Source organism: Hydra viridissima, unplaced genomic scaffold (assembly GCF_058129835.1).
Source record: "Hydra viridissima isolate aposymbiotic clone 2 unplaced genomic scaffold, HvirCarnegie_v1 scaffold_9, whole genome shotgun sequence".
NCBI classification, from domain to species: Eukaryota; Metazoa; Cnidaria; class Hydrozoa; order Anthoathecata; family Hydridae; genus Hydra; species Hydra viridissima.
The window spans coordinates 3,863,428-3,890,622 of NW_028324308.1; the positions used below are offsets into that span (position 1 = coordinate 3,863,428).

At 27.1% G+C, this 27,195-nt stretch overlaps 1 protein-coding gene across 1 annotated transcript; it reads right to left on the bottom strand.

Annotated features, from left to right (window-relative positions):
- Window positions 1-61: 61 nt before the first annotated feature.
- On the bottom strand, window positions 62-26,530 carry LOC145185963 (1-phosphatidylinositol 4,5-bisphosphate phosphodiesterase beta-4-like). The gene is made up of 34 exons (XM_090097966.1): window positions 26,061-26,530; window positions 23,718-23,801; window positions 23,541-23,615; window positions 23,167-23,399; window positions 18,224-18,277; window positions 18,064-18,148; window positions 17,759-17,859; window positions 14,768-14,934; window positions 14,531-14,677; window positions 14,060-14,217; window positions 13,285-13,364; window positions 11,511-11,595; window positions 11,245-11,326; window positions 10,648-10,787; window positions 10,448-10,544; window positions 10,016-10,100; window positions 9,733-9,857; window positions 8,484-8,535; window positions 8,152-8,254; window positions 7,313-7,474; window positions 6,858-6,957; window positions 5,673-5,777; window positions 5,398-5,498; window positions 4,962-5,094; window positions 4,204-4,341; window positions 3,188-3,237; window positions 2,831-2,896; window positions 2,617-2,741; window positions 2,334-2,403; window positions 2,128-2,226; window positions 1,904-1,980; window positions 1,629-1,782; window positions 1,224-1,310; window positions 62-869 (listed from the first exon to the last, which is right to left on the bottom strand). Exons 1-34 carry the CDS (start codon window positions 26,151-26,153, stop codon window positions 753-755), a joined length of 3,630 nt encoding a protein of 1,209 aa, XP_089954092.1. The 5' UTR covers window positions 26,154-26,530; the 3' UTR covers window positions 62-752.
- Window positions 26,531-27,195: the final 665 nt, after the last annotated feature.

Sequence of the window (27,195 nt, forward strand, 5' to 3'; positions counted from 1 at the left end):
TCCATTCATTTTAGCCGCGATTGTTAAATACGACGCTAAAGTAACATAATAAAATCATATAAAATATAAATTTGTTTATTTTTCTCTGAAACCATAGCAGACATTAATAGAAAGGAGTGTTAATTTATATAATAAAAATCATAACACAGACTAAGCATAAAAATACCTTCTATAAATAACAAGGGTGCAATTGTTGTAAAAATAACCAAGTTGTTTAAAAAAGACAACATGCAAATAGCGCGAGATATTTTTCTTAAACCAAGATAAAATTTTTTTTTAAATATAACGCGGCTTTGAAAGAAAACTCAGAAACTTTTTTTACTGGTGAGTTTTTAATGAAAACTCGAATGAAAATTCTAAATTAATGTTTTAAAATTCTAAGTTATTTATTTGAAGATATTTAAAAAAAAAATCAGTTTGTGCGGCGGTTACACCATCGACTTTTCTGACTCTGATTTCCAAGGGAAAAAAAATTTAAAAATTTCTTTATAAATACAAAAGGTCCGCACACAAAAGTTGAAAGCAAACTAACGGTATTCCACATAATTTAAAAAAATAAAAACTAAAACATCTGGTAAATATATACAGTGCATAATTTCTATCTATATATTAACAATAAATAAATAATCGAGATTAAAACAAAACAAAACACACACACACAAAAAATAATAAAATAAGACGATGCATTTAAAATTCTTTTAATGCGTTTGGCAATAAAATCATCAAAGCGACTTTTACTGCAAAAACGCAATTTAATTTGTGGGTACATCGGTGACTATGTTAGCAAGATCGGGAACAATCGTTTGTAGATCTTGAGAATCTAACAGAGCACATTTTGCGGAGAAGATTTGATCTAGTTCTTTAACATCCTAAAGGCGGAAAATTTTGGCATAAAAGAATTTACAGAAGTAAAAAATATTAAAAATAATCAAATAGCAAAACTTCAACCACGACGTTTTTTAAATCGTTTTAATAAAAGCGATTAACAATTGTTGAATTCTTAGAGAAAAGTAATTACGTGTTTGGAACCTGCAGAGAACACCTGTAGTCATCAGAGAACACCTTTGCAGAAAAACTATTTGTATATTGATAGAAAAGAGCAAAGAAGAGAGAATTTTTATGGCAAAATTGTTTGTGTTAAAAAATGCCAACTCTATGTTAATGGGCAGTCTAAAATCGCTCTTATATAATTGCAGATTGTCTTAACTGATCAGAAAACTCACTTTGTCATGTCTTTGGTCAAGAATATTTATCTGTTCCTCGTATTTTTTAATAAGAATCTGTGTTTCTTTCTCTTGGAATTCTTTCATCTAAAAAGCAGTTAAAAAATGATTAGTAATAAAACAAACATAGAACTTTAAAATTTTATTTCAAAGTTTCAAATGATATAATTAAAAAACTGTCAAATTTTAATCACTGCTTTCATTAGATCAAGGTTGTTTACAAAGAAATAACGTTCCATAAAAGTATAGCTAGTAGCCAAAAGTAACTAATTTAAAGGCTTAGAGTTAACATGAATATATATACACGTTGAATCTTATATTAGATATTAGATAAAATTTACCGAACGGAAATGTAATCATAGAAAAAAAAAACCTTACAAACTTTAAAGACTCTGTTACACTTACACTTTGTCTTTCTTTGACTGACTGCTCAATATGTTTCTTGTTCTGAACGCGTTTCATTTTTTGAAGTTCAATTTTGTCTTTCGACTTACGCATTAATTCTTTTAACTCACCACGATTGAATTTATCTTGGTCTTTTTTAAGCGTGAGCATATCTCTATGCAAAGTAAGAAAATATTGTTTAATTTTGTTTCTGGAAAGTCATGTATGATGCACTTAAACTTAAAAAGATTTTTAAGAAAATGTCACTAAAAATACTAAAAGCAAGGTTAACGTACCCTAGATGACGTTCCTCTAACTTCTTACGATCGGCAGTTTCATAAAGATTAAGTATTTTTTTGAGTTCTGAAATTTTCTAAAATATAATCATAAATCTTAACATTAATGAACTGTCTAAGATAATGAACAGATTAGGATAAAAGCAGCAACTGATAACATTTAAGTAAATGACAAAAGAAAATGACCAAATGAAATTTCAGTAATTAAAAAGATATAATTATACAGGTTCAACTTTGTTCTTTAAAAATTCGAACTGCTCTTCATAACATCGCACAAAATGCTCTTTCATTTTTTGCTTTTGCTCACGCATCAACAAACTAATCTAATAAATAAGTAGAAGGATTTTAAAATGATCCTTAAAAATTGATCTCTTTTGGATCATATAAAAAATTTAAAAAAAAAGATTTAGAAGAGACGACAAAATCGTACCTCATGTTCATGATGCAAATTTAACTGCTGAATTTCATTTAAACAACCTTTGTATACTTCATTATAATTCCTAAACACGAAATTTTTATTGCAATCACTTAAGATGATAATAATATTCTTGCTGTAATATATATGATATAATAGTATTCATGATATATGATATAATAGTATCTGATATAATGGTATTCTTGTTAATGATCATGTTAATGGCAATGAACTTTTTGTATTTTTATAATTATATCTCACTTCATTATAGTTTTTATGATAAGAATATCTCACAAACCCATCAACTTGAGCCTTTTTAAGAAGCTTGCTGTGGTTCTTTTGCATTTCTGATTTTTGTTTCTCCACATTATTAGTCAACCTTTTTGTTTCAACTTCAAGCTCTTTTTTGAAGCAAATTCGCTCCTTAAATGTTAAGAGAATAACGAATTGAAAGAAGAGCTAGAAAATCAAAGAATTGTTTTTTTTTATTTTTTGAAAGATGTAAAACTTACTTTTGCTTGCTTTTGCATTAAAGCTAGGAACTCAGCATCAATTTTCTGTTGAAATTTTTTATACAACTAAATGATAATTACTCAAACATTAAACAATATTTATTTAAAAGTGGAAAAAACAATGAGTACATAATAGAAAAAAAGACCATTTCTTTATTTAAATGAAAAAGTAGCATTCATAAATAGTGAGGCACAACACTTTTGATTGTCAGAAAAAAGAAACACAACTTTCTGTCAGATAAAAAATTTTTTTTTAGAAATGCTTGCATAGTGATGGTAAAGAAGAAGCCAAGTAAAAAATGAGCATTTTTTTCTCATGGATTTCATAATCTTTGAAAGAACCTCAAAAATGTATACCTTATGTTCTTTAAGAGTGTCAGTTGATGGAGCACTTATTTTAAGGATATCTACAAAAGTTAAAAAAAAAAAAAAATTTTATTTTATTTTTTATAAAAACAAATTTTTATTTTTTATAAAAACAACTTTTAAGTAACATAAAATACTTCAGATTTTTACAGGTAACGGTTAGTACAAAATCAAAAAACCTTAAGAAAGAATCATGCTAATTGATCTTTTTAAATAATGAACTAAAGCCAAATCAATCCAAATATATGAACCCTAAGTCTGCATGATTTTCATAGATGAATAAGGACATTTCTCTAAACATTCTGCAATTTAAAAGTCAGCCTTGATAGCTCAGCTTTACTTTCCCTCAAAAGCAACATTGACATGCCTTGCTTGCTTGTAAGCGGCTGTCTCATCAAAGCAAACAATCTCTGGATGTCAATTTGTTTTGTGTGTAGTATCTTGCGATTTGTAAAGTTCATTGTTTTTTGCTTAAAAGGTGCTAATTTTTACAAATATTCAGTAAATATTGGAGTTATATCATCAAATGTTGTGTCCAATTTATACTGATTGGCTTTTTAATAATTTCTTAGCCTTTAAGTAAATGATGCTTAGTCAGAAAATCAAAAAGGTTGGAAAAAGGGCTAAGAATCAAAAACTGGTTGGAAAACCATTTCATTTTTTCCTTTATATTGAGGAATAAATTTCTAGCTTAACTGATATTATAAATGGGTATTTCTTTAGCAAAAGGTGGTTAATTAGTTTTAGTTTTTAAATAATAGGTATATTAAAGATGCTATTAAACACGTCAAGCATTTCTATACATATAGTCTAAGTAAGGGGGAAACTATATTTTATGCAATTACCCAAAAACACAAAATATAACTATATTTATAATTAATTAAAAGATATAATTGATTAACACCTCTACTCTTATCAAGCATTGATACCTAAGAAGTTTTAATCAAAAATTTAAATCTATTAATAGTACTTTTTTACGAAAAAAAATTAGTAAGACTGCAACATACCATGACGAATATGGTGCTCTTCAGACACACTTGCACTAAAAGATCTTTGAAGTGATTCTACAGGGGATTCTGTTTTTCCAAATACTTCTGATTGAGTGCGACTTCCTAGACCCTCAACAGTTTGCTTCTTTATGGCTTCTAAAACAAAATCAATCAGAAAAAATTTTTAGGATCCACCAAATGAGTAAAAATATTTAAAAAAGTTATACATAAAAGAATACTTCTTGAAAATTTAAAAAAACTAAAAAACCAAATCTTCATTAAATTCTTGAGTATATGACTTGGTAGTTATGATTTGTGATAAATTTGTTTTTAAAGCTTTGGTTACTATACAGGTACAGGCAAAGAGCAGTTTTCACTTTTTCACAGTTTTTACAAATACATTACTAAAACTTTAGTTTCATTTTTTAAATTATGATTTCTAACTTTCTAAATAACCATTATTCTGCAAAATAAACCACGCACATAAAAACAAAGATCTCTGCAGAATGCTTTTAGTAAACAATTTTTTTTTTAAAAAGTAATTGTCACAAACAAATTACTATTGTTTGTAAAGAACTGATTTTCAAAAGATTCTAAAAAAACTATTCTAAAGAGCTATTATAAAGAGTTTTGAACTTAAAATCTTAAACACAAAGTATTTAAAAACATCACTATTATCTTTAACAAAAAATATTTTATATTTTAAAGTATTCATTTTGATCCTTTATAGCTACTAATCATCAGAGAAACCATTGAACAAGTAATAACAAAAGTACCAATTTTATTAGCATCCCGCTTATCTCTTTTATCTTGATTAATGATGGTTTGTAATGAAACTATACTTCCTCTTTTCATTGCAGACACTGCAGGCGTTTCTGGTACTAAGAACTCTGGTGCATTTGATGTAACCTGAAATTTTAAACTGAAGCTACAAAAAAAAAAACTGATCAGAAATGTTTTAGCAAATTAATAAATAAAAAAATAATTTCTAAATAACAAATAAGTATATTCAAGGGTGTTAAGTATTGATTTTAAATTTATGATTTGATGACAAACTTTGTGTTTTTCTTTTATACAAATTTTTTATGCTGCAAAATATCAGATTTAAAATAAAAAAGCTTCAAAGATTAAATTTGGATATAATTGAATGATGAATAAACCTTTTTGCTTTTAAAATCTTAACAATCAAAAACAAAACTGGATAAAATATACCGTTGAATCTGATTCTTCAAAGTCAAACGCTTCCAATTGTTGAGTACGCTTTTCTTTATCAGACAAATACTTCATTGGATTTGATAGAGCATCAGCAAAATCTAAACGTTTGAAAAAAATTGTTTTAATTGATGTTTCAAATCAAGGGAGTACTAACAATATTAAAGATCTTTTACTTCAGACAAAAATATTACAACAATTTTAGAATTAAAATTTGTTCACAAGCAAAGCAAATATCATTTAATGTAACTTTAAGTTTACAAGAAAGTATGAACCTGTAAAACTTTCAGGTACATAGTCCTTGGTAACAATATCAACAAACAATGTTGGAAGACATAAGGGTTGATATGATTCATTTCGTAGTTTAATATGCCTGTACCCTAAATTTAAAAAATAAACTCATATTTTTTAAAATTAAAAACAGCTTTTAAAAAATACGTGACACAATTAATACAAAGTATCTAGAAAGGGTGAATACTCTTTCTTTTTGAAATTACTGAGAGACAGCTGGGCAGAGAGGTGGAGGGGTGCAATACTAAGCAGCTTAGTTTGTGATGATTCAGTAGCAATGAAACCATTCACCAGTCAACAGCGTGTGCTTTGTGTATGAGCATATTACCAGAACAGTAATTCTATTGTGAAAATTCCAACATTACCTGCTCATAAAGAAGTTAAGAGCACAAGATTTATGGTTCAGCAGCTTGATAATTTTGACATATTCAGTGATGAAACTTTATGTTACTGGTCAACTTTACGTTACTGTTATTTAACTTTGTGTTACTGGAAAACTCCAAACAGAAACTTTAGGTGGTAATGCCTGCCAAAGGCATAAGTTGCCCTTACATTTTTGAAGATCAAACAGAGGTCAAACACAAATAAATTCAAGATGATACTGCAAGTAGAATTCAAATTGTTTAGCGACAATTTTTTCACAACAGCTTCATGGCTTCAATACAAAAATATGGTTTTAACAAGATAATGCTGCTTGTCAAACATCAAATGACTCAAATGAAGCCATAAAGGAGTTATTTCCCAAAGAAGTGATGTTAATCAGCCACTACAAATCCAGATCTGAGTCATCTAGAATATTTCTTATGAATATTTCTTAAAGAGGATGTATGCAAATAAGCTTAGAACATTAACTCATATAAGCAGAATATCACAGCAGAAATGGTCTCAGTATCTCAGTTTTTAAACTGCACCCAACCTTTCTGGATACAAAACTAGTACAAAATTATTACACAATAATAAATGCAACAAACCACAGTGTGCTGACTTTACAACTTAGTTTTAAACATAAAACTATTTACAAATTACTAATTTTATTTATACCAACTTCTGATACAGAGAGTAAAAATTACAAGTTAATACAGACAATCATATCTGTAAAATTCATTTACTTAGGTTTAGTTATAGTTTATTTAATACATAAAGAATAAAATTCAGTAAAAGATAAAAACCTGGTGACAAGCCATCAACAGGTAATAACCTATGACCAATCATTTTTCCATTCTCTTCATATACTGCTATTCGCAACTCAGCAAGATGAGGCAAAATCACCTTGAAAAAATATTCCAGTTAAAAAAAAGATAATGGTTAAGTGAGATGTTGGTCACCATTTAGTAACAATGAAATGGTCAACAAATTACACAAAATAGCAACTTAATACTTATTTTTAGTTGTTAAGTAGAAATTTATATTTGCGACAATTAATTTTGGAGAGGGAATACCTTAGTTAAATAATTTATATAAATGTATGTAACAATGATTACATAATTAGCATTAGGCTAGAGTGTCACCAGCAAAGAAATACCAATTTTTACCATGAAATAGATAATTAAAATAAAATTTATGTACTATAAATTTCAAGATATTGCAAAAATGAACTCTAAATATGAAAAAGAACATCAAAGACCTTGAATTTGAATGGATCTTCATCATAAACTGGATTAAGTCCATTGTTAGATACAACTTTGGTACGATACTTTCTGCGAACAGTATCAGCTGGTAAACCATACATTTCCACTTCAACATAAGTTCCAGATCTTCGTTCTAGCAAGCACTGTCCAGAAATGACCTAAAAACATTAAGGTAAAACACAGACCAGAAATCACCTAAAAATATCCACATAAGTGAACAATTAAAACAAGTGGGGAAAAATTTTTAAATAATTAAAAATTTGAAAAGATAATTTGCGAAAAAGTTTTAAAATTTGTTTACAAAATTTGCAAATGAGTTGCAAAAGTTTTTAAAAAAGAAAAAGTTTAGTTAAATGTTAAACATAATCTTTTAAATTTTTAAACAAACTTTTAAGCCTTTTAACCAAAAACTTTAAGTAAAAAAAAAAGCGTAGATAAAAAAGAACATTGTTACTTTTAAGCTTAGAACTGAGTTTTATAAAAAAAAATATCCACTCAATAGCTTTTTGAGTTAAACTCTTCAAATTAAGAGATAAAAAGTTTCCTCGTTTGAGTTTTACTGTTTTAATATGAACTATGATTAATATTGAAAATGACAATTATTGTAATAGAGAAATGATATTATTAGCTAACCAAAACAAATAAATATACTAAATGTCTTGTAATCTGTTTAAAAAAGCTAAAGCTATAATATCAAAATTAAAAAAAAAAAAAGACAAAAATAACATACTTTTGTCTTAATTTTTTTTAATTTCAATATTATAGCTTTAGTTTTTTTTACTTTTTTTTAATACATAAAAAAGTAAAGGAAGGTTAAAAATAGTAAATATATTACCCTGACTTGAACAGTGCCAGCTATTATACCATCTACTGTAGATTCAACAAATGGATCAAAAGTGCGATCATGACGCCTCATGTGCTCTGGTTTCAAAAGATACCTTAAAAAAACAACTCCTTGTTATGATAGTTTAATGACATTTTTGATGTTGTTTATTACAAACAGTTTTGTATCATATATAAATTCTTATCAAACTGATAAAGATTTATATATGATACAAAACATCATCAAATGTTTATTGTTTTATTCAATCACTTTAATTCTCTCTTCAATTAAAACTTATGGTTCTTAATTAGGTAAGTTTGTTCAGTAAAAATGAAAAAGCCTACCCACAGCGTCCATTAATTTCAAATTTACCAAGATTTAGCTGCATAGGAACATCTAAATAAAAAATAAAATATCTTTTTCAAACTGTAACTTATGACCTACTGTAATTAATGATTTATAGAAAACTAAAAAACCTAATAAAAAAATTTAATACAGTTGAAACTCACATAATTCAATTCCTCTAGGTGCCTCAAAATAGGTTTGAATTACATGAGCTTTCAAATCATAAGAGTTTAGTGTTTACTAGTAAATCCTGACAGGACCATAGAATTTGTTTAAGTTAAATGATCTTTTGAATTAAAGGAGTTGAAATTAAGTGAGTTCAACTTTTTTATTTATAGATACACCAGGAAATAGAAATAAATTTATGAAACGTAAAAAAGTAAAGCTGTGTAAAGTTGATTTTTTTGTACGCTTTATTAAAAAAAGCTTCAATTACTGTAAAAATTTTTAATGAAGATTTATTTGATTTCTATGTTTACTACCAAAAAAACCTAAAATTTGTTACAATAGCCAAAAGAGTTTGAATTATTCACCAATTGCTTACACTAAAGAGTTTTATTTAAAGCATTTGAAGTACTTGCTACTTGGTTTTTGCAACAGTAATTAGGTTTACAAATAAGAGGTTATTCCAAGTCCAACTCTCTCAGGACATTTGATTGAATTTTTCTTTGATTTTTACATGATTAGAACTTCGTAAAATATGAAAAATGCAAAAGTTTCAACAGTCAAAATTGGTTGTTACAATTTTGAATGAAAAATTAAAGTTTAACACCTGCAAGTATAGATTAAACATTGGTGCTTTGTTTTTCCATTAAATAAATTACATTAAATTTTCCATTAAATAAATTACATTTTCCATTACAAGCAATGGAAAAATGTCATTTTTCCATTGCTTGTAATGGAAAAAAGTAAAAACTCCTGCATCATTCTTTTAAAATAATTTTTATATTTAGACATTTAAAATCACAAGAAATTTCAGAAAAAAATTTGCTTTCTAGAACTTACTGATGCTGAAAGTTTTTTTTACTACTTTTAAGTATAATGCCCATTACTTTACTAACAGCAAACTACTAATACTATTTTGACAAAGTAACTCAAAAAAAAGATTCAATTTTTTTTTAAAAAAAAATCACCATACTCTAAAGGAAGAAAATAAAACTTTAGAAATAGCAGTAAAGTTAAAAACAATTAAAATGACAAACATAATTTTTATAGAAACCTTGATAAAAATGTGAATAATTTTTTTACCTAAGGTTTGGAAGTTTAGCGCAACCAACTGGCACCCAGCATTCCAAAACAACTGAGGAATATAATTATCAGAGCTTACGCGACTACCTTTAGGATAAATTCTACTTGCCTGGAACTTGTTATAACTTTAAGTTTGTTAATCAAAATATTTAAAATTTATTTCTTACTTATTACTACCTGTCATAATATACACAGTAATCTGATTACAAATACATATTTAATAGACTATCTACATAATCTAAAATCATTATGTTTTATCAAAATTATCACTACAAAAAGATACTTGACAAATTCTACAGGCTGCTCTTTAAGGAGATTCATTGCAGCATTTTCACTGAAAGATGACATCTCATAGTAACGCTTTACCTCTAAAAGAAAAATTTTCTATAGTGTTTCATATCAACACATAAAAATTCAATAAAAATCATAAAACTTCAATAAAAATCATAAAAATTCAAAGCTTAGTGTAACATAAAAATGAAAAAAGAAACTGCCTAATGATTTTATATGGAACTAATTAGAAAATAGACCAGTTGGAAGATTTATGAAATTAGATTTAAATATTTCCTAACTTAGAAGAATCACAATACATGCTTTTAGTTTATTTTTACATGCAGATTGAAAATGACAATAAAATTTCTTTAATTTTTTTTTAAATTTCCAAATGAAATTTTGAAGTATTTTGAAGTATTTTGAAGTAAATATTTTAACACACTTTCTGCTCTTTCAAATCCTCGAAAATGAACGGGTTGGAAATAATTGACTAATTCTGATAACTCTGGCTGAGCTTCAACCTCTGGTGTTTCTTCTTCCTAGAAATGCATTTAAAAAGCGAATAAACTTTATGAAGAAAACATATATGAAGCAAACCAAGAAATAAGCTCTATTGGTTCACAAACTTTCAAGGTCACCTACTTCAGACTTTGGTACAACTTCTTTTATCTCTGCGTCTTCAGGTATGTCCTCCATATTAGAAATTTCAAGCATAACACCGCTCATGTTCAAATCAATGGATTGAGTGAATGAAGTTGAATTTTTTGTTTCTGACACAGGGACTAAAAAAAAAAAAGTCATACACTTTATCACCATTTTAAAAATCACAATAGTGATAAAAAACTTTTCAATTTTACATATATGTACATATATAATATATGTTTTATGTTATTACATTATTGTTTATTTCATTAAGCATACTGATAACTACATTCAAAAACAATAACACTTAATTTATTTATGTCTTCTTCCAAAAAAACAAATCGACAATTAATTTCGAACAAATAGATTTTGCAAACTATTCTATTATAATAATTAAACAAATTTACACAAATTAATTTTATATTCTAGAAAGCTACCAATTATTTATAGGATTAGTAAAAAGTTTAAATGATAAATGTCAGTTGATCATTTTTTTAACTAACTTCTTTTTATCATAATTGCTAATCTTTTTAGAATTTCAGGAGACTCAACACATAATCTTCTATAAAATAGGCACTTAATTGAAGATTGTCTCACCTTTTATTGCTCGTTTTTTATTTTTTATCAAGATTTTTCTCTTTAGTACTTTTGGACTGGGTAATGGTGTTCCTGGCGTAAGCTGAAAGAAAAAAAAAATAAATAAAAAAAAAAAAAATTGCTTCATTAAAACAATTTTTAAAAAGAAATTTAAAATATAATATAAAAAAATTATCAGTCCTCTTATGAACAAAAACTCCATCTCCTCTGATAGTCTCTTTACGATTTGATTTGTGACAAGCAATTGAATATAGATATGAACTTACAGGGCATTCTTCTAGTTCTTTATTGAGAAGAAGGTCCCCAAATATTTGCACACAATAACTTGCCATTTTTTTTTGTTGCTTAGCACTAAAATAGTATTTTAACGTAAACATAATTTTTACACATTTTAAAGCAGTTTGACTGTCTCCTTCCTTGCTTTACAGACTGTACTAACACTAAATGACTGATAAAATGACTAAAAATTCTGTGATTTTTTGAATTACAAATGTACACATCACAACTTGAAATAAAAAACTGCCAAATGACTATCAGTCCAGGAAACTACCAATCCCTAAAACCACAATCTGGCAAAAACCTTCATGATTTCCCATAAAATAAATTGCTAAATTCTAGCATCATAAACAGTTAGCATTGAACAGTTATATTTTCTATTTGATTTCTTAAATGTTGCTATTGACACTAATAAAAAAAATCTATAGAAATCTTCAAAAACTTCTAAATATAAAATTTTTCATGTAGAAAGATTTGCCAATAATTTTTGTGAAGGACTTGCCAAAGTGTAAGCAATTATCTTTGACTTTCTACCACTGGTATTTAAAAGATGCTTATCAACCCCCCCTTTACTAAAATAATGGAAGATTTGAGCTGTGGAAATGGGTTAACAAATGTCATGTATTGAAAATGGTTACATCCCTTGATTCTGCGTCCATCATTTGCCCAGATCACAAACTTAACTCAGTACTTCATTAACTTTAATAAAAAAACATACTTGACTAATAAATGTTACTTATGAGTCATTTAAAATATACTAATAAAATTTGTATATTCTTTTTTATTCAATACAAGTAACTAAATATCTACAAATAATGGAATTTGTTGAACAAAACAGGTTGATTGGTCATGAGATTTTTAGTCTAGAAAAAAGTAATTTGGCAAACTGGACCTAAAGATCAAAATCATTCCTCACCAATACATCAACAATTTAAAAAATATGACAACCTGTCTTATGCATAATTTATTTATTTACAACTGGAGAGCCAATGATTCTTGAACTATCTCCTTTTTTCATGTAAAGAGGAGAAAAAAGAAATACTTCAATAATTATTGGCTAGACAACTCCCCTACATCACCATTTTCTGATCATTATCAACAGAGAAAAATCCTCAAGCCTGAGTCAGCAGCAATTCTTCCATGTTCACCCTGCTAAATACAAAACAACTGATGTCATTAGCAATATTTCTGATTTTAGGAAAGTGAGGAGAATGGTAGCAGTGTGGGAGAGACTGGAGATAAACCCAAATCCAGTAAAACAAATGTAACCAGTAAAACCAATATAACCAGTAATCCAGTACCTCATCCAAGGCAATTAAATTTAATCAATGATGACAGTAATTAAAACACAACCTCAATTGTTGACTAATTTTGACTATTAATTTGGGAATATATTTGGACAGCATAGAACTTGTTTTCAAAAGGTAGCAACCTTGTCAATAGCAGTGGCCTCTGTTTTCTTATCAAAATTATCATAATTATTTTAAAAGTAGAATTGGTGCAAGCACCGGAAATGACAGATATGATGCATACCCAAAATGACATTCAAAGGTTTTAGTTCAATGACACTTAAGTCTATTTAATTACTTTTAGGTTCAACACAATTGTTCACAAATTCAAATACAAGATACATTAAAAGGAAATTCACTGTGATTTTAAACTTATCTGCTAAAATGTTGTGAACCATGTTAAAACTTCATTTATAATAAAAAAAAAAATTGAAAATTGGAAAATAATAAAGTTTTAAAATTATTACAAACTTACCAGCAATGATTTTCAAAAGACAGTATCACAGGGTACTCAGATGTTTTAAACGCTGATTCTTTAATTGCTTCAATCACATCCTTTTAAAATAATTTTTCAAACACGTAAGATATAAATAACACAATTTTCATTAAAAGAGTAAGATATCAATAACACAATTTTCATTAAAAAATTAACAATTGTCTTTGTCAGCCTTTGAAATTTACAGCCTTATAGCCTTTGAAATTTACAAAGGCTTTCAACCATGTTTTTAAACTTTAGTGCAGCTGTTTAATGTGATTCATTTATGAAGTTATAGAGGATGCAAAAATTATAAAATGAATAAAAGAAAGATTAAGGTCTATGAAGTGCTGTGCATCTAATTGTAATAACTTTTGTGAGGATTTTACTTTTGGAACAAAAATACCTACAACTTTTCGTCAAATAAAGCACTTTGCTATATTCAAAAAGTAGACTAAAAGCCTCTCAGCTGTTTTTATTTTACCAAAGTTTAAAACTAGCCAAAAAATGTAGCTAATTTTTAAAATTTAACAGATGCTTATATAAAATGGTTGGCAGGTTATGAAAAGAAGAAAACTAAACAGGCAATTTTTAATTGCCTACAAGTTCTGTTAGGGCAATTTTAAATTTTCCATTTTTTTAATTTTTAAATTCACTCTTTTATTGAACCACATTAGTCCACATTATTGCATCTTTTAACCTCTAAACTTTTCATCTCTTTAATAAAACCAATTATCTTTATATTTAAAAGTGTAGCTGCACTAAACAAAAATACCTTGAATGGGACTTCAGTGCATAATGTCATTCCATGAGTGATAACAGGCTCTTGCTCTTCAGTACGCCCATCCCAACAATCTAACTCAATGCAACGACATCCAGCGAGCAAAACCTGCCTATAGATTTCAACTGAAGATTTGCCTGTTAACTGGTGCCCTAGATAAGGATGCATCATTTGTTATGGTATTTATCTTACTATCACTCCTCAGTTGTGAGTACAGTAGCAATTTTTTATCCTAACAACTTTCTTTCCTTCAATTAGATTATTGGAAGTAAGTTCATACAAGAATTCGTACAGAGAGTTTATATAAATTTGATAACTGTAATTGAAAATATTTCATTTTGAAGAAAAAATTATAGGAAACGTAGCATAAAATCTAATTATGTTAAGATTTTATGAAATAGTTTTTTTATTTTAGAATAAAAACTTTTCTTTAGGATGAACAAAACCAAATTAAAAATAAAAAACCTTGCAAATATGTGTTATGTGAAGAATTAATGAAGTAATGGGGGATTGGAAATGTAAGATCTTGATGGATTTGCAATTTTCCAGGCAAAAGAATATAAGCATCATTGCTCATCAAAAACTTGGTCAGACCATCAATAGAAATGTAACCTAATAAAAACAGAAATGAATTAAAACTGGATCTTTTTTGTTTAAAAAAAAATATAAGTTTTTGAATGAAATTACAGTAGTGCAATAAACCTTTATCAGCAAATGCTTTATTTGGTTCATAAGTATTAATTATTGCTTGAGCGCCACTTATATCATAGTAAGGAAATAATATTTCGTTGAGTCTGGGATCACGTTGTCGATTATTAAGGAACTCCACTAGTTGGTCTGTTGTCAAGTATGGTTTATTTTTGGCACCTCTAAGAAATATAACACATGCATTTATTATTAACTAAAAACCTCATCTAAAACTCTTAAAAAAATTCTCAAATTTTTTCAATTCAATTACATACAGAGCTACTGAGAAAAAGAAAATTGAAAAATTAAAACCAAAACAGAAGACCAATACTTTGTGTAATAACTTAGTAAAAAAAAACAACAAGTAATTAGACTGAGATTGTATGCACACATGAAGATAGTAAATGGAATTTACCACAGTAGATAGAAAAAGAAAGTTTTTACCACATTAGTTGATAAAGAGAGATAAATTTTACCACATTAGTTGATAAAGAGAGAAAGAATTGCTTTTTAACATGGATTAAGCCTAGAATATGGGAAAATTTTTTTTAAATATTAGGAAAATGTTTTCTTTTTGTGGCTAAATAATATCCTGTTTAAAATAATGTTTAGGGAAGATTTTACCAAAATAACCAGTGCTCTTGGAAACATGAAATACTTGTTACAAAGACCTGGATTACAATTTAAAAACTAATCTCATAATATCTTTAGATATTAAGAAAATACTTTGTAAAAATCTTTTTAATGTAATGGTATATAGTGTTTTAAAATAGTATCAATAGAAATTGAAGCTATAATTTAAAATGTATTTTATGTAAGAAAAAGACAAATCAAAAATAGTTACATAATCAAACAGCAATAAAAAGAGTGGCTTAAACTGTACTGAAAAAAGAAAATGTTTCTGATTGATTTATTTTAAGTAAAAAAACTAACAAGCAACATGAAAAAGGAATCCAAGCAGTAGTTAAAAAAGCAGCAGTTTAAAAAACATATTCAAAAATGTTTTCAAGATATTGCTTATTTATATATAAATCTGATACAGGCTTAAGGACCCAAAATGAGAACTTTACTTGAAAGCATAAATGTTAAATATGCTAAAAACATATTTGCAAAATGTTCTGGTCAAAATCAGTTAATATAAAATTTCCTCCTCAAAAGCTGATTTAAAGATTATTTTCTGTTATCAGATTTTTGTGTAAATTTTACATATAATTAAAATGAAGCAGTCTCCATGAACAACAAAGAATGGCAGGTTGAGACCAGGATCTATTGTTCAAGTTGTTGGAAGCATTCAATAAATTTTAAAGTAAAAGATAATAACTGAGCAGTATAAGCAGATCCACACTGCATAAAAAGCTAGTACAAAATAGACAATCAGAGTTTTAAGGTCCAAATTACTGGATAGAAAAGAAATTAGCAGGGAAAGATTGGCTGACCTCATTTAAAAAAATATAAGCTAGATTTTTCACTTCAGAAACCTGAAGTTACATCTATAGGATTTATGTTGGCATTCTTAATATGGATTCTTTTTTGAAAAACGGACCTCCAGGTGGTTCTGATGTAACACAATTTTTGGTAAGATGACTGAAACATTCAAGAATTGGTTTAACCACTTTTTTAGCTTTCTTATCTTTGAAAAGAGATTCCTAATATTCTCATTTTAGATAAAATTTTGAATCTCATCATCAATTTTTAAATTTAGATAACGGGATTCATCATCATTTAAAATTAACAATTGATTTTATTGATAAAGCAAAAGAAAACACACTACAATTGTTTACCATATTTCCTCAAATAGACACACTAAACTACAACCTCTACATATTAGTGTCTATTAACATTCATTTTAATAACAAATAGGCACACTAAACTACAACCTCTACATATTAGTGTCTATTAACATTCATTTTAATAACAAATAGGCACACTAAACTACAACCTCTACATATTAGTGTCTATTAACATTCATTTTAATAACAAATAGGCACACTAAACTACAACCTCTACATATTAGTGTCTATTAACATTCATTTTAATAACAAATAGGCACACTAAACTACAACCTCTACATATTAGTGTCTATTAACATTCATTTTAATAACAATAACTCTGAAATCAACTCTTGGGTAGTTCAATCAATAGTCAATCCTAGTAAGACTATTTCAATATTTGAAAATACAGAACTTTCTGGTCAAACTTGGGTTTAAGCATCTGCCTGCTAACATTTTAGGTGGGTTTTTAAATGTAGGTATCCATTTAATCTAAATAAGTAGCAAGATGAAGATTTCTTCTTGAGCTAGGTTGCTTGAATAATAATAATTTACTATCAGCATATTTGTTAAGAAATTTTATGTAACCAAAGTTTATTCCTGTTAGGAGACCAGAAAGATGTTCTATTATCCTTTAATTTCCAAATCCAGCATAAACATTTTTCAATCACTCCAGAAAATCAACTCCAGAAATGATTCAACTTTTTGCCTAAAGCTGGAATTTAAAAAGCAGTAATTGATAGAGAAAAAAGGAAACTGCAAATCAGTATCAATATACATTCTTACTGAAGAAACTCTCCATATCAAACAAAATGAATGTAAGGCCAAAAATTTAAAAAAACAAGCAAAGTAAATCAAAAAACTAATTACAATAAAACAAATAAAAATAGTTTTTTAGATTTACTTTTGATGAGTTCAAACTGTGAGCACCTAATGTGATTTAGAAATTTATTATTAAACTAAAAATTCTACTTTTATTCTACTTTTATTTCAAAGAGCTAATCAGCTGAAAGACAACACACGAATTCAAAAAACTATGGTTATTTCAGTATGGGTCTCCCTTCTTTATCACTTTGTTCAAATAAATAGAAAAAAGTTAAAAGGGAAAGTTTAAGCTAAACAGACCTACAAGATTTAGAATAATATTTAAACAGACCTACAAGACAGAATAATATTTAAACAGACCTACAAGACAGAACAATATTTAATTAACTATTAGTTAAAATATAAAGCTTACAATTCTGCAAATACTCCATCTAAATCATGCCGTGTTACAAATCGATTATAAAATGCCAGAAATCTGTCAAAAGTGAAATCTTTCACATTAATTGCATCTTTCTATAAATAGAATTTATTGTTTACATTATGATAAATAGAATTTCTCCACAAGAGAATGCTGCTCACTCATCTAATTCCCTACCATACAATAAGAATATTTTTATAAAATATTCTTATTTTTCAAATTTAGTATGAATCTAAAAAAAGAAACATCTAAAACATTGCAAATGAAAACTAAAAAACAAAAAAAAGAATCATGGCTACCTTTCCAGATGCAATTCCTACAGATTGCAGAGTACCATATGCACGTTTTTTGTCTTCTTTATTGTTCACAAAAGATTTAACCAAACTAAAAAGAACAATCCAAATGAAAACCTTGGAGTAAATAGAAGAAAGTAAGAAATTTTAATGAAAGCTAACTTACAGTTTTGCTGGTATTTCTCCTTCTTGGTTTTTCTGTACATATATTCTGGTAAAGCTAAATGATTATATATATATATTTTTACCATTCTTTCTGCATTAACATATTAATCTACACCAAAGTGACCACTAGGTTAAATGTTGTTGCACTCAAATGAAATTATTGTCATTTAAGAGTATTGTCTTGTAGTTATAAAAGCAAGGGTTTCTAAAATCTAGAAAAAGTGGTATGCTTGTTGGGTCCTAGTCCATTAAAGAATTTGTGGCCCTTTAATTGTGTTTTTATCACTTCAAATTTATTAATTGTAATTTACATTTATAATATTTTACTATATAATAATGTTGGGACCTTTTGAAAATAGATATAAAAAACCTTAGTTTATATTAAGTATTAAAACTCAATTTTTTTAATTTCAAAAGCACCAACTGCTGATTATAGACTCTCTCCATGGTCTCTTAAACCTCACCCATGCCAGAATAAACTTTGCATGAATGCTTTCTCCAAATAGTTTGTGTATAGTTGTACATGCCACAGAAGAATGTAGATTTTTCCAACTTGTATTCATTTTTCATCTATATTTAAAGCAACCTCTTGTGCTGAAATAAACAAATTATTTAAATTTGTTATTGTCTCCACATAGCAATAACAAATCCAAATAACTTGTTTCTTTGCAATTTGGTGGAAAGTAATTTCTTTTTTGTCATTTGCTGGAAAAAAATAAAACCACAAAAATCATGCAAACACTGAACAACTTACAAGTGATTCTAAAATTTTTGTTTAAAGAAAATCTAAATTTTTAAATTGAAGAGCTTTTTTTCAAAAGAGACATAAGTCCCTTTTTGCCAAATTTGAGTTTTAGTTACTTCTGGATTCTATAGTGTTAATGGTACAAGTCTAACTGTTAAAATGGACAGAAATTATATATCTGCTTTATTTTCAATAATAAAATCTTTAAATTTTTTCAAAAGGGTGTAGTATCAGAAAAAAAGTACAACAAAACACAAGTGAACTAAAAAATGGTTTTTAAACAAATAATATGTTAAGAACTGGAAATGATTTCTTGCACTTTAATTCCCAGACAAGGTCAGAAATGTTCCCAAATAAACAAAACAGAAAAGAAAAAGCGCCAAAGACATTCACCTCTTGGAAAAATACCTATTTTAGTTTGCAGGCAAATTTAGCAACCTGGATATTGCAGGTAAGCTCAGTTGTATTGTACCAGTCACTTTTTTGTAGTTCAGGGTTATTCCTAGTTTTAGCTATGAATTTCAACCAAGCAATAGTTTTAAGTTTTATAATTTATATTTTCTTTAAACTTTATAACATATACCTTTTAATTTCTTCTAAAGATCAATTAATAGTTGCTAAATTATATCATAAGTCAAAAATACATTTTTTTTTTTTAAACCAATCTTTTTTCAGGTTTTTTCCAAAAACTGTAAAATGAAGAATTAAAAGTTAAACAGGATGGTTTTTTTCTGAAATTTGTTAAATTAGCTCAAGTAAAAAGACACGAGCCAAGGAATGAATATTTTTGTTGACAAAAACATTCAATAAAGTATAGCATTGCTGACAGGAGTTGTAAAACAGCTTTAAAAAAAACATTTTTTTTTTCCATTACATGTGTTGAAATAAAAAGATTGCACAATATTGTAAAATACTCCTTAGAAAATGAGTGTCTGAGACCTGGAAAACTTGGAGGTCTGAGAACAGATGTCTGTTCTTTTTTTGTGAAACGCAAAAAAATTGATAAGAAAAACATTTTTTATGAAACTAAAAACAGAAGAATTTGTTAAATATTGTTTGCAGAAATTTAGAGCAAAAAAATTTTACTGTCTTATGAAAAAGAAAAATGAAAATGTAATTAAAGTATGCTTTAACATGCAATAAAATCAACCAATTCCAAAAATAGTGAAGCATTGGTGAAGCATTATATGCTTGACAAATTTGGTTCTATACTTTATGCTTTGTTCAACAAGATCAAACAGTGCATAATAAAAACAACATCTTTATTTACACCTTGTTGCAACCTTAAGGTGGTAGAATACCTGATGAAGTAACTTCAGCCCTGATTCACTACTTGTCTAAATTAGAAAAAGATTTAATTAAAGAAAGAGGAGATAAAATACAATTAGACTTTGTTTTCTGATTCTTGTTCACCATAAGACAAAAACTTCATTTTTTGTCTTATGGTGAACAAGAATCAGAAAACAAAGTCTTCAGTTTTGTGTTGTTTGGAAACCAGCATTACACTTTTTTCCAATGAGGGTCAGTTTTTTACTTCCTGATCAAGTTTTTGAGTGTATAAAATAGGTGGTACACAAAAAAGAAACTATTTTTTCTACTCTGGAATATTACATAATTTTTTCAGAACATGGAACAGTTAAAAAAACTAGGAAAAGTTTGGTTTCCTAAAGATAAACAAAAAATGGCCAAAAGATTTTTTTAAAAAAAAAACCACATCCAATAAGAGATCAGAAAATTAGAACTTACTCTCAAGAGCAAATTGAAGTGCAAAGTGCATATTATGTAGACACTGGCTTTATTTAAAAAAGGACAATATTTTTCAAAAGTTAATCGCTTTGTTTGAGGTACTAGATGATGCAAAGGATTTCTATGTAAAACAAAATAAAGTTGATGAGTTTGAGGAAAATACTAAACTTTTGTTTTACTTTTGGTATCATAGAATGTTTATATTGTTGTTTTAAAATGTAATTGGTTAGACTTATGTATTAAAAAACTTTAATATCAAGCCCATTCAAATAAACTTTTATCCCAAACTTTAAGGGGTACTACATTAATGATGTCTCTGCTGAAAGGGCCAGGGGTATCAGCAAATAAATTCAGATGGCAAATAGAGGTAAAGGAAGGGTTTTGATTTATGATAATGAAATGTTTGATTCAATAATTTAATTAATTATATCATAAATATCTTTAACTGGTTAAAAAATCTTTAACTAATATTTGAGTCTAATTAAATTAATTGAGCATTTTATGAGGTTAAAGAATCTAATCTGCAGCATACTTTGAACGAATGTGGCTAAAAACCATGAAAAAATGTCTTCCCAGTCTGCATTAAATGTATTTCCGGCATCAAAAAATATTGATAATAGTTTTTACTTTTTAAAATAGCGCACACAAATTTTAAATTGTTACAAATATATAAAATCCTTGAGAGGGTCTTTGCTTATCATGTAACAAGAACAAGGTGGTCAAAATATTAGGAGGGCTCTAGGAACTTATGTTACATCAGTTTTGTGAGTCTGTTCCAAATAACTTTGTTAACAAATACTAAATCATTCAAAACATAATTTTGTTACAAATAATTTTTATTTCTTTTAAAATATGTGGACTTAATCCCCTTTTTGAAAAACCTCTCACATTTTAAACTGTTATAAGTATACTTTAAAAAAAGAGAAGATTATAATAGTAAAATTACTTTTATGAAAATCACAGTAAACTACTACTTACAAAGATAAAAGTTTATACTTGTTGAAAGTTTAAATAGATAATTTTTTGTCAGTTTTCTCAAAACATGTAGAATGTGAGTTATGTCCCTTTTGAAAAAACGCTCTTTGATCTCCTATTTCAATTGTTTCTATCCCAAGCTCTTAGGTGACTGCTGAACACCACTGTTCAGGTGAATAATTCTTCTCTTCTTAATCAAAAAAAATTGATGATTACTTTAAAATATGAACTTTGACCATCCATTGACATACTCACAAATGCTGTTGATGGATCTAAATAAAGCAATTTTACAAAATCTAGCACAAAATCAGATGTTTTCTGAACATAAACATTTGCAATAGCTTGATTTTAAGGAATAACCGATGAATGTTCTTTTTGCCTTATCTTCTGCCATTGGTGACTTTGAGGGGATTTCTCCTTGTAGACAAAAAAAGAAAAGAAAAAAAAAAGAAAAGGGAGACCAATCCATCTGCTTTTCAGTAGTTCTTTTGCTTTTTACAAATCCAGCAACAACCTACAAAATAGAAAAATTTATTATACAGGTCAAAAATAAAACAATTTCTTTTTAAAAAATTAAAGATAATGATAATATATATTAAGAAAAAAACTTTTCACCTACATGGCTTGAAAAGAAATAAGTACAAATATCCTCTTCTAAAGATTTCTCTTGCAATAAGCACAATTAATAGGCGAATACTACTCATTGCTCATTGAATAACCAAAAGTTAAATAGCTGAATTTGTGCTTCATTCAAGTATGTAATAATTTGGACCTAATTCTAAATTAATGCCAATAACAACTGCATGTAGATTTCATAGTCAGATGAGAGAAAGTTTAATGTTGGAATTGTGTAGTTAGGTTGTTACAGGGGTTATTCCAATCTGTAACTATACAATTAAGTTTAGGTTTCTAACTACTGATTTATGAAACAAGTTACATTAACAACTTTAATAAACATGTTCACACAAGCACTCACATACACAACTCTGCAAAAAGTGAAATTTTCCAAGTTATGAGAACTAACAGAGAATTATCAATTTTTATTAAATATTTTCAGGTATATTTTTATCTAAAAATGTATGACAACACCTCATTTACTTTCAAAAACACATTTTTTATAACTATATGGATAACACTCTTATACAAAAAAAGGTTTCATTTGAGTTCCACAACTGTAAACTTGGTTACTTTGGTCTAGTGTAATACCTAAATTTGATTTGATTTTTTTTTGGGCTAAAATAGAGGACAAAGAAAACCTTGCTCTATGCAGCTAAATTTTAAAATCATATTTATTATAAAAAATAATTGTTAAGCAGGTGTGAATCTACAAAAAAAGTTTTTTTTTGTCAGAACATGTACTTAAAAATGACTTGAAATTAAAAATGGGCTTATTATAAATATAGTAATAGTTTCAAAAGAAAAACTAAACTATTAAAAAAACATTTATAAGTACCATAAAAAGTTCTAAAAATACATACAATCTTTCCAAACACTTTAAAGGACTTGAATTGATTTCCAGCAGATTGTTTGTACATTTAAACAAAGCATCAGTCCACTCTTGAGCTTCTGAAACACTGGATGCAACAAAATTAATAAATGTGAGATCTACAAAGTTGCTGCCATAAAGAATTGTTATAGTACGCTCTTGCATTAAATTGCTCTCATGTTCAAAAGCACTATATAACTTTATTGCTTCTCGAGCACGTATATCCTAGAAAATGTAATTAAAAATTATTTAATCATTATTAAACTAGAGAAAGTGTCAAAATGTTTATTGCTCACTGTGAAAAATATTTAAACACTTGTAAAGCCATTTCAAATGTTTTTAATAACAACTGAACTTAAAAACAACCTGGAGTTTAGGAACCCTTGCATACTGCCCTGTTCTCACATCTCTTACAAGAACTAAGTCTAGTACTTCAGTGTCCTAAATAAAATTAAATCTTTTCATGAACAAACAGTCAATTTAGACAACAAAAGGAAAGTTTTTTTTTGTTTTGTTTTTTAAGTTTACCAATAAAAAATAAACCTTAGAGAAATCTTCTGGTTTCCAAAACAAAACATGACCAAGTTGATCAACTTCAAGTATGTAAACAGAACAAGTGAGATCTTGCTGAAAGACAGAGCATCATTCATAATATATTTACATATTTAATATATTTCATAATATATTTTCATAATATACATAATAAAATGTGAATTCATGTAAACTCTTAAAAGTTAATTGATTAAGAATGCTAAATGCTCAGCGTTTTTAAAATGCCTGGTTCAAAAAAGATGTTCATAACAATATACAGACATCTTATCATTACGTTCACCTTTTTCTTTTACATCTAAAAAAAAACTAAAAAAACATGATTTCTTATGAAATGATTTATATGCAGTATTTACTGCATTAAAATTGTTTTAAAAAAGAGGCAACTAAATTAAATATTGAAGAAAACTTTTTATCTTAGTTAAACATATTTTTGTATTTTTGGTTAAGATAAAATTTTATACAATTTCATCCTCAGCAACTAAAAAGGAAATTTGTATCTTTTAGCACGAGAGTGTAATACTATATTAGTCTGTTCAATAAGATTGTTTTTTACTAACTAACTACAATTGCAATTTGTATCTTACTTTGAAATACTTTGGTAATAAATATTTACTGCATACCATATAATAAAGTCTTTCTTCTAAATATTTTTTTATTTAAAGCCTCACACTCTTAACAAGCATCTTAAGAATCTAAACATTTTTCTGTTAGATAACAGTGTCTTTTGACAACTCTATATAACTGATTTCAAAAGCTCAGAAAGAAATACAGTTTATAAATCTTTTACAAAAAAATCAATAAAAAAGAATAAGAAGTATTAAAACAAAAGTAATAAATATTTATATAGAAATAATTATATCATGAACAGCAGCTTTACTATAATTTATTGATAAATAAAAACGTAACAATCTTAATGAAAGAATGAAACAAAAGATTTCAAACCTATAAGTTTATCCATTTTTTATTTTACTATGCAGATATAGAATTTTGCATTCATAATTTTTGTCTGAAATTTTGATATAAATACTTCAAATACAATAACAATAATTTATTAATATACTAACTTCATAAATTATACTGAATTATTAAAATTTGTCTATCTTTAAAAACTGAATTTAATAACGCATTTACTAAACAAATAAACATCAAATCATTTGCTGATTTTTAAAAACTTTCTCAAATCTAAAGAGCAAAATTTAAAAAAAAAAAAAAAAAATTAAAAAACTTTTTCTCATTTATTTGGTGGAATTTTTAAAAATCTCTTTGCACATATACAATATTCATATGGACATAGAACATCTAAATTATACAGCTCATCTTTTTGACCAAAAGACTATTTTAAAATTCTTCCAAGATAAACCAAAAAACTTAAGCAATCTGAAAAGGTCTTGTCTCAGCTACTTTCCAGTGACTGCTCCTAATCAAAAAATGAAATATACAACGTATCTTCAACCATAACCTCTTTTTTTTTTTTTTTAATTTTATTTTACCAGCTAAAAGCAATAAGCTAAAAAACCTAACGCCTTCCTATACCTTCTGAATAATTAAAGTAACTAATATATATTTATGCCCTAACTTTTCTTCGATGAGGGCATTCTTACCTTCCAGTTTAATCATTAAAAATTTTTTTAACTATTTGCACTGAAAACTTGACTTATCTAACTTTTCAAATTCAGAAAAAAAATACATTTATATAATGTATAGCAAGGATTTTCTAATTGGAGGAGGTGGACAGGAAGGTGAAAATTAGACTTCCAAAACTTTTACTATAAATCATTTTGTACTTGTATCACAAAAGTAAATCTAAATCTAAATTGTAAACTTTGTGTTCTCTAAGTAAACTGTTTTTTGAGAAGTTAATTTAATAAACATGATATGCAGAAACATAATTTCTCCTTTAACATTGGAAATTAGTATACTAAAACTACTTAAAATTGTAAGTGGGACAAATTCCAAATATTATTACACCCCTAAATATATATTTAACATATATTGCTTGTGCACATCTGCATGTTCAAAATGTAAAAGTCCCTTATTGCATTTGTGTCAACTTTAAATGTTCCTTAATAGAAAGCTGCTTAGGAATTCTTGCACAAATTATGTAACCATGGTGTTGTGTTCTTGAATCTTGATCCTGCAATATCTGTTTTTGTTGTGGTTTATAATTTAAAAACAGATAAACAAAAAATTAATTTATGATATTTGTTAAAAAAAAAAAAAAAAACTAAATCCTCAAAGCATAAAAATTTTTCATCAAGCAATTTTTAATTAATAAATATTACCAAAATATGTATTTTTGAATAATTAAATATAAATAAATCAAAGAAAGCTTACATCATCCCATTTTAGAAATCTACCTCCATCTACAAGCATGGAAGGAACAGAAACAACTGGAAGAGTTTCAGAAATCGGGCCTGCGCCCGCCATGTTTGTTGTTTGTCTTAAACTGCTATTTGAAATCGAGACCGTTTAAATTCCTCGGTATAGTAGTAATACTCCCCAGTTTCTTCTTTAAAACAATAAACAAAATAATTCAATTCTTAAAAATCATATTTACGCCACACATAATGTTAAAAGCAGATGGTTTTATAAATCAATGCTATGACTTTTCTTTAACATCGTTTTTTGCGTCCACTGATCTATTAATATATCTAATTAGAGCCAGACTGCACTCATCTTTTAAGTCGATAAAAATCCTAAACTTAACAATATACACCAACGCAAAACGACGTTATACGTTTTCTAAAATCCCTAATATATTTGTTTCAGAAGGTTTGACAATTTTTTTATTTAAATTTCTTTTTAAGGATAATCAAGATAAATAAATCATAGAGTGCAGTCATTAGAATTTTAAACGCTGAATTACACTTTTTTTGATTTCTTGCTGTCAAGATATTTTTAAAAAAGCTTATAAATAATTTAAATTTATTTTTACTTCAAAATTCAGTATATTATTACAGCTTTTAAAAGCTGTATGGATGAAAAAAAGTACATGAATTGCATTCTGGGTGATTCAATGCATACAAAACTAAAATCTAATTCATGAAACCAAAACGTTTATTAAAAAAGTTCCTCAATTTCCAAGTGATGAGAAATATTATCGTTTCAAAATTTTCAAAAATTCATTTTCAAATACTCTTCCAATTATCTAAATTCAATCAAAGTTATTCATTATCAATATAAAATTTAACTTTACACTTTGATAAAGTAAATAAAACAGCATTGCAAAAATGGTTTATGAAATTCTTAGTGAACATATAGGTTCAATAGAAACCAGGTTGCACCTGCAGAGTGTTACTTAGCATGGTCATAAGCACTTCCGGTCAGCAAAAGAAACTGAAGACAAAAGATGTAAAAAGTACACCCTGAATATGAATTACTGACTAAAATATTGTTTAATATAAAAAACCATCTTAGAAAAATAATTTTGTTCAATGTGTATAATATTACATAAACAATAAACCAGTTT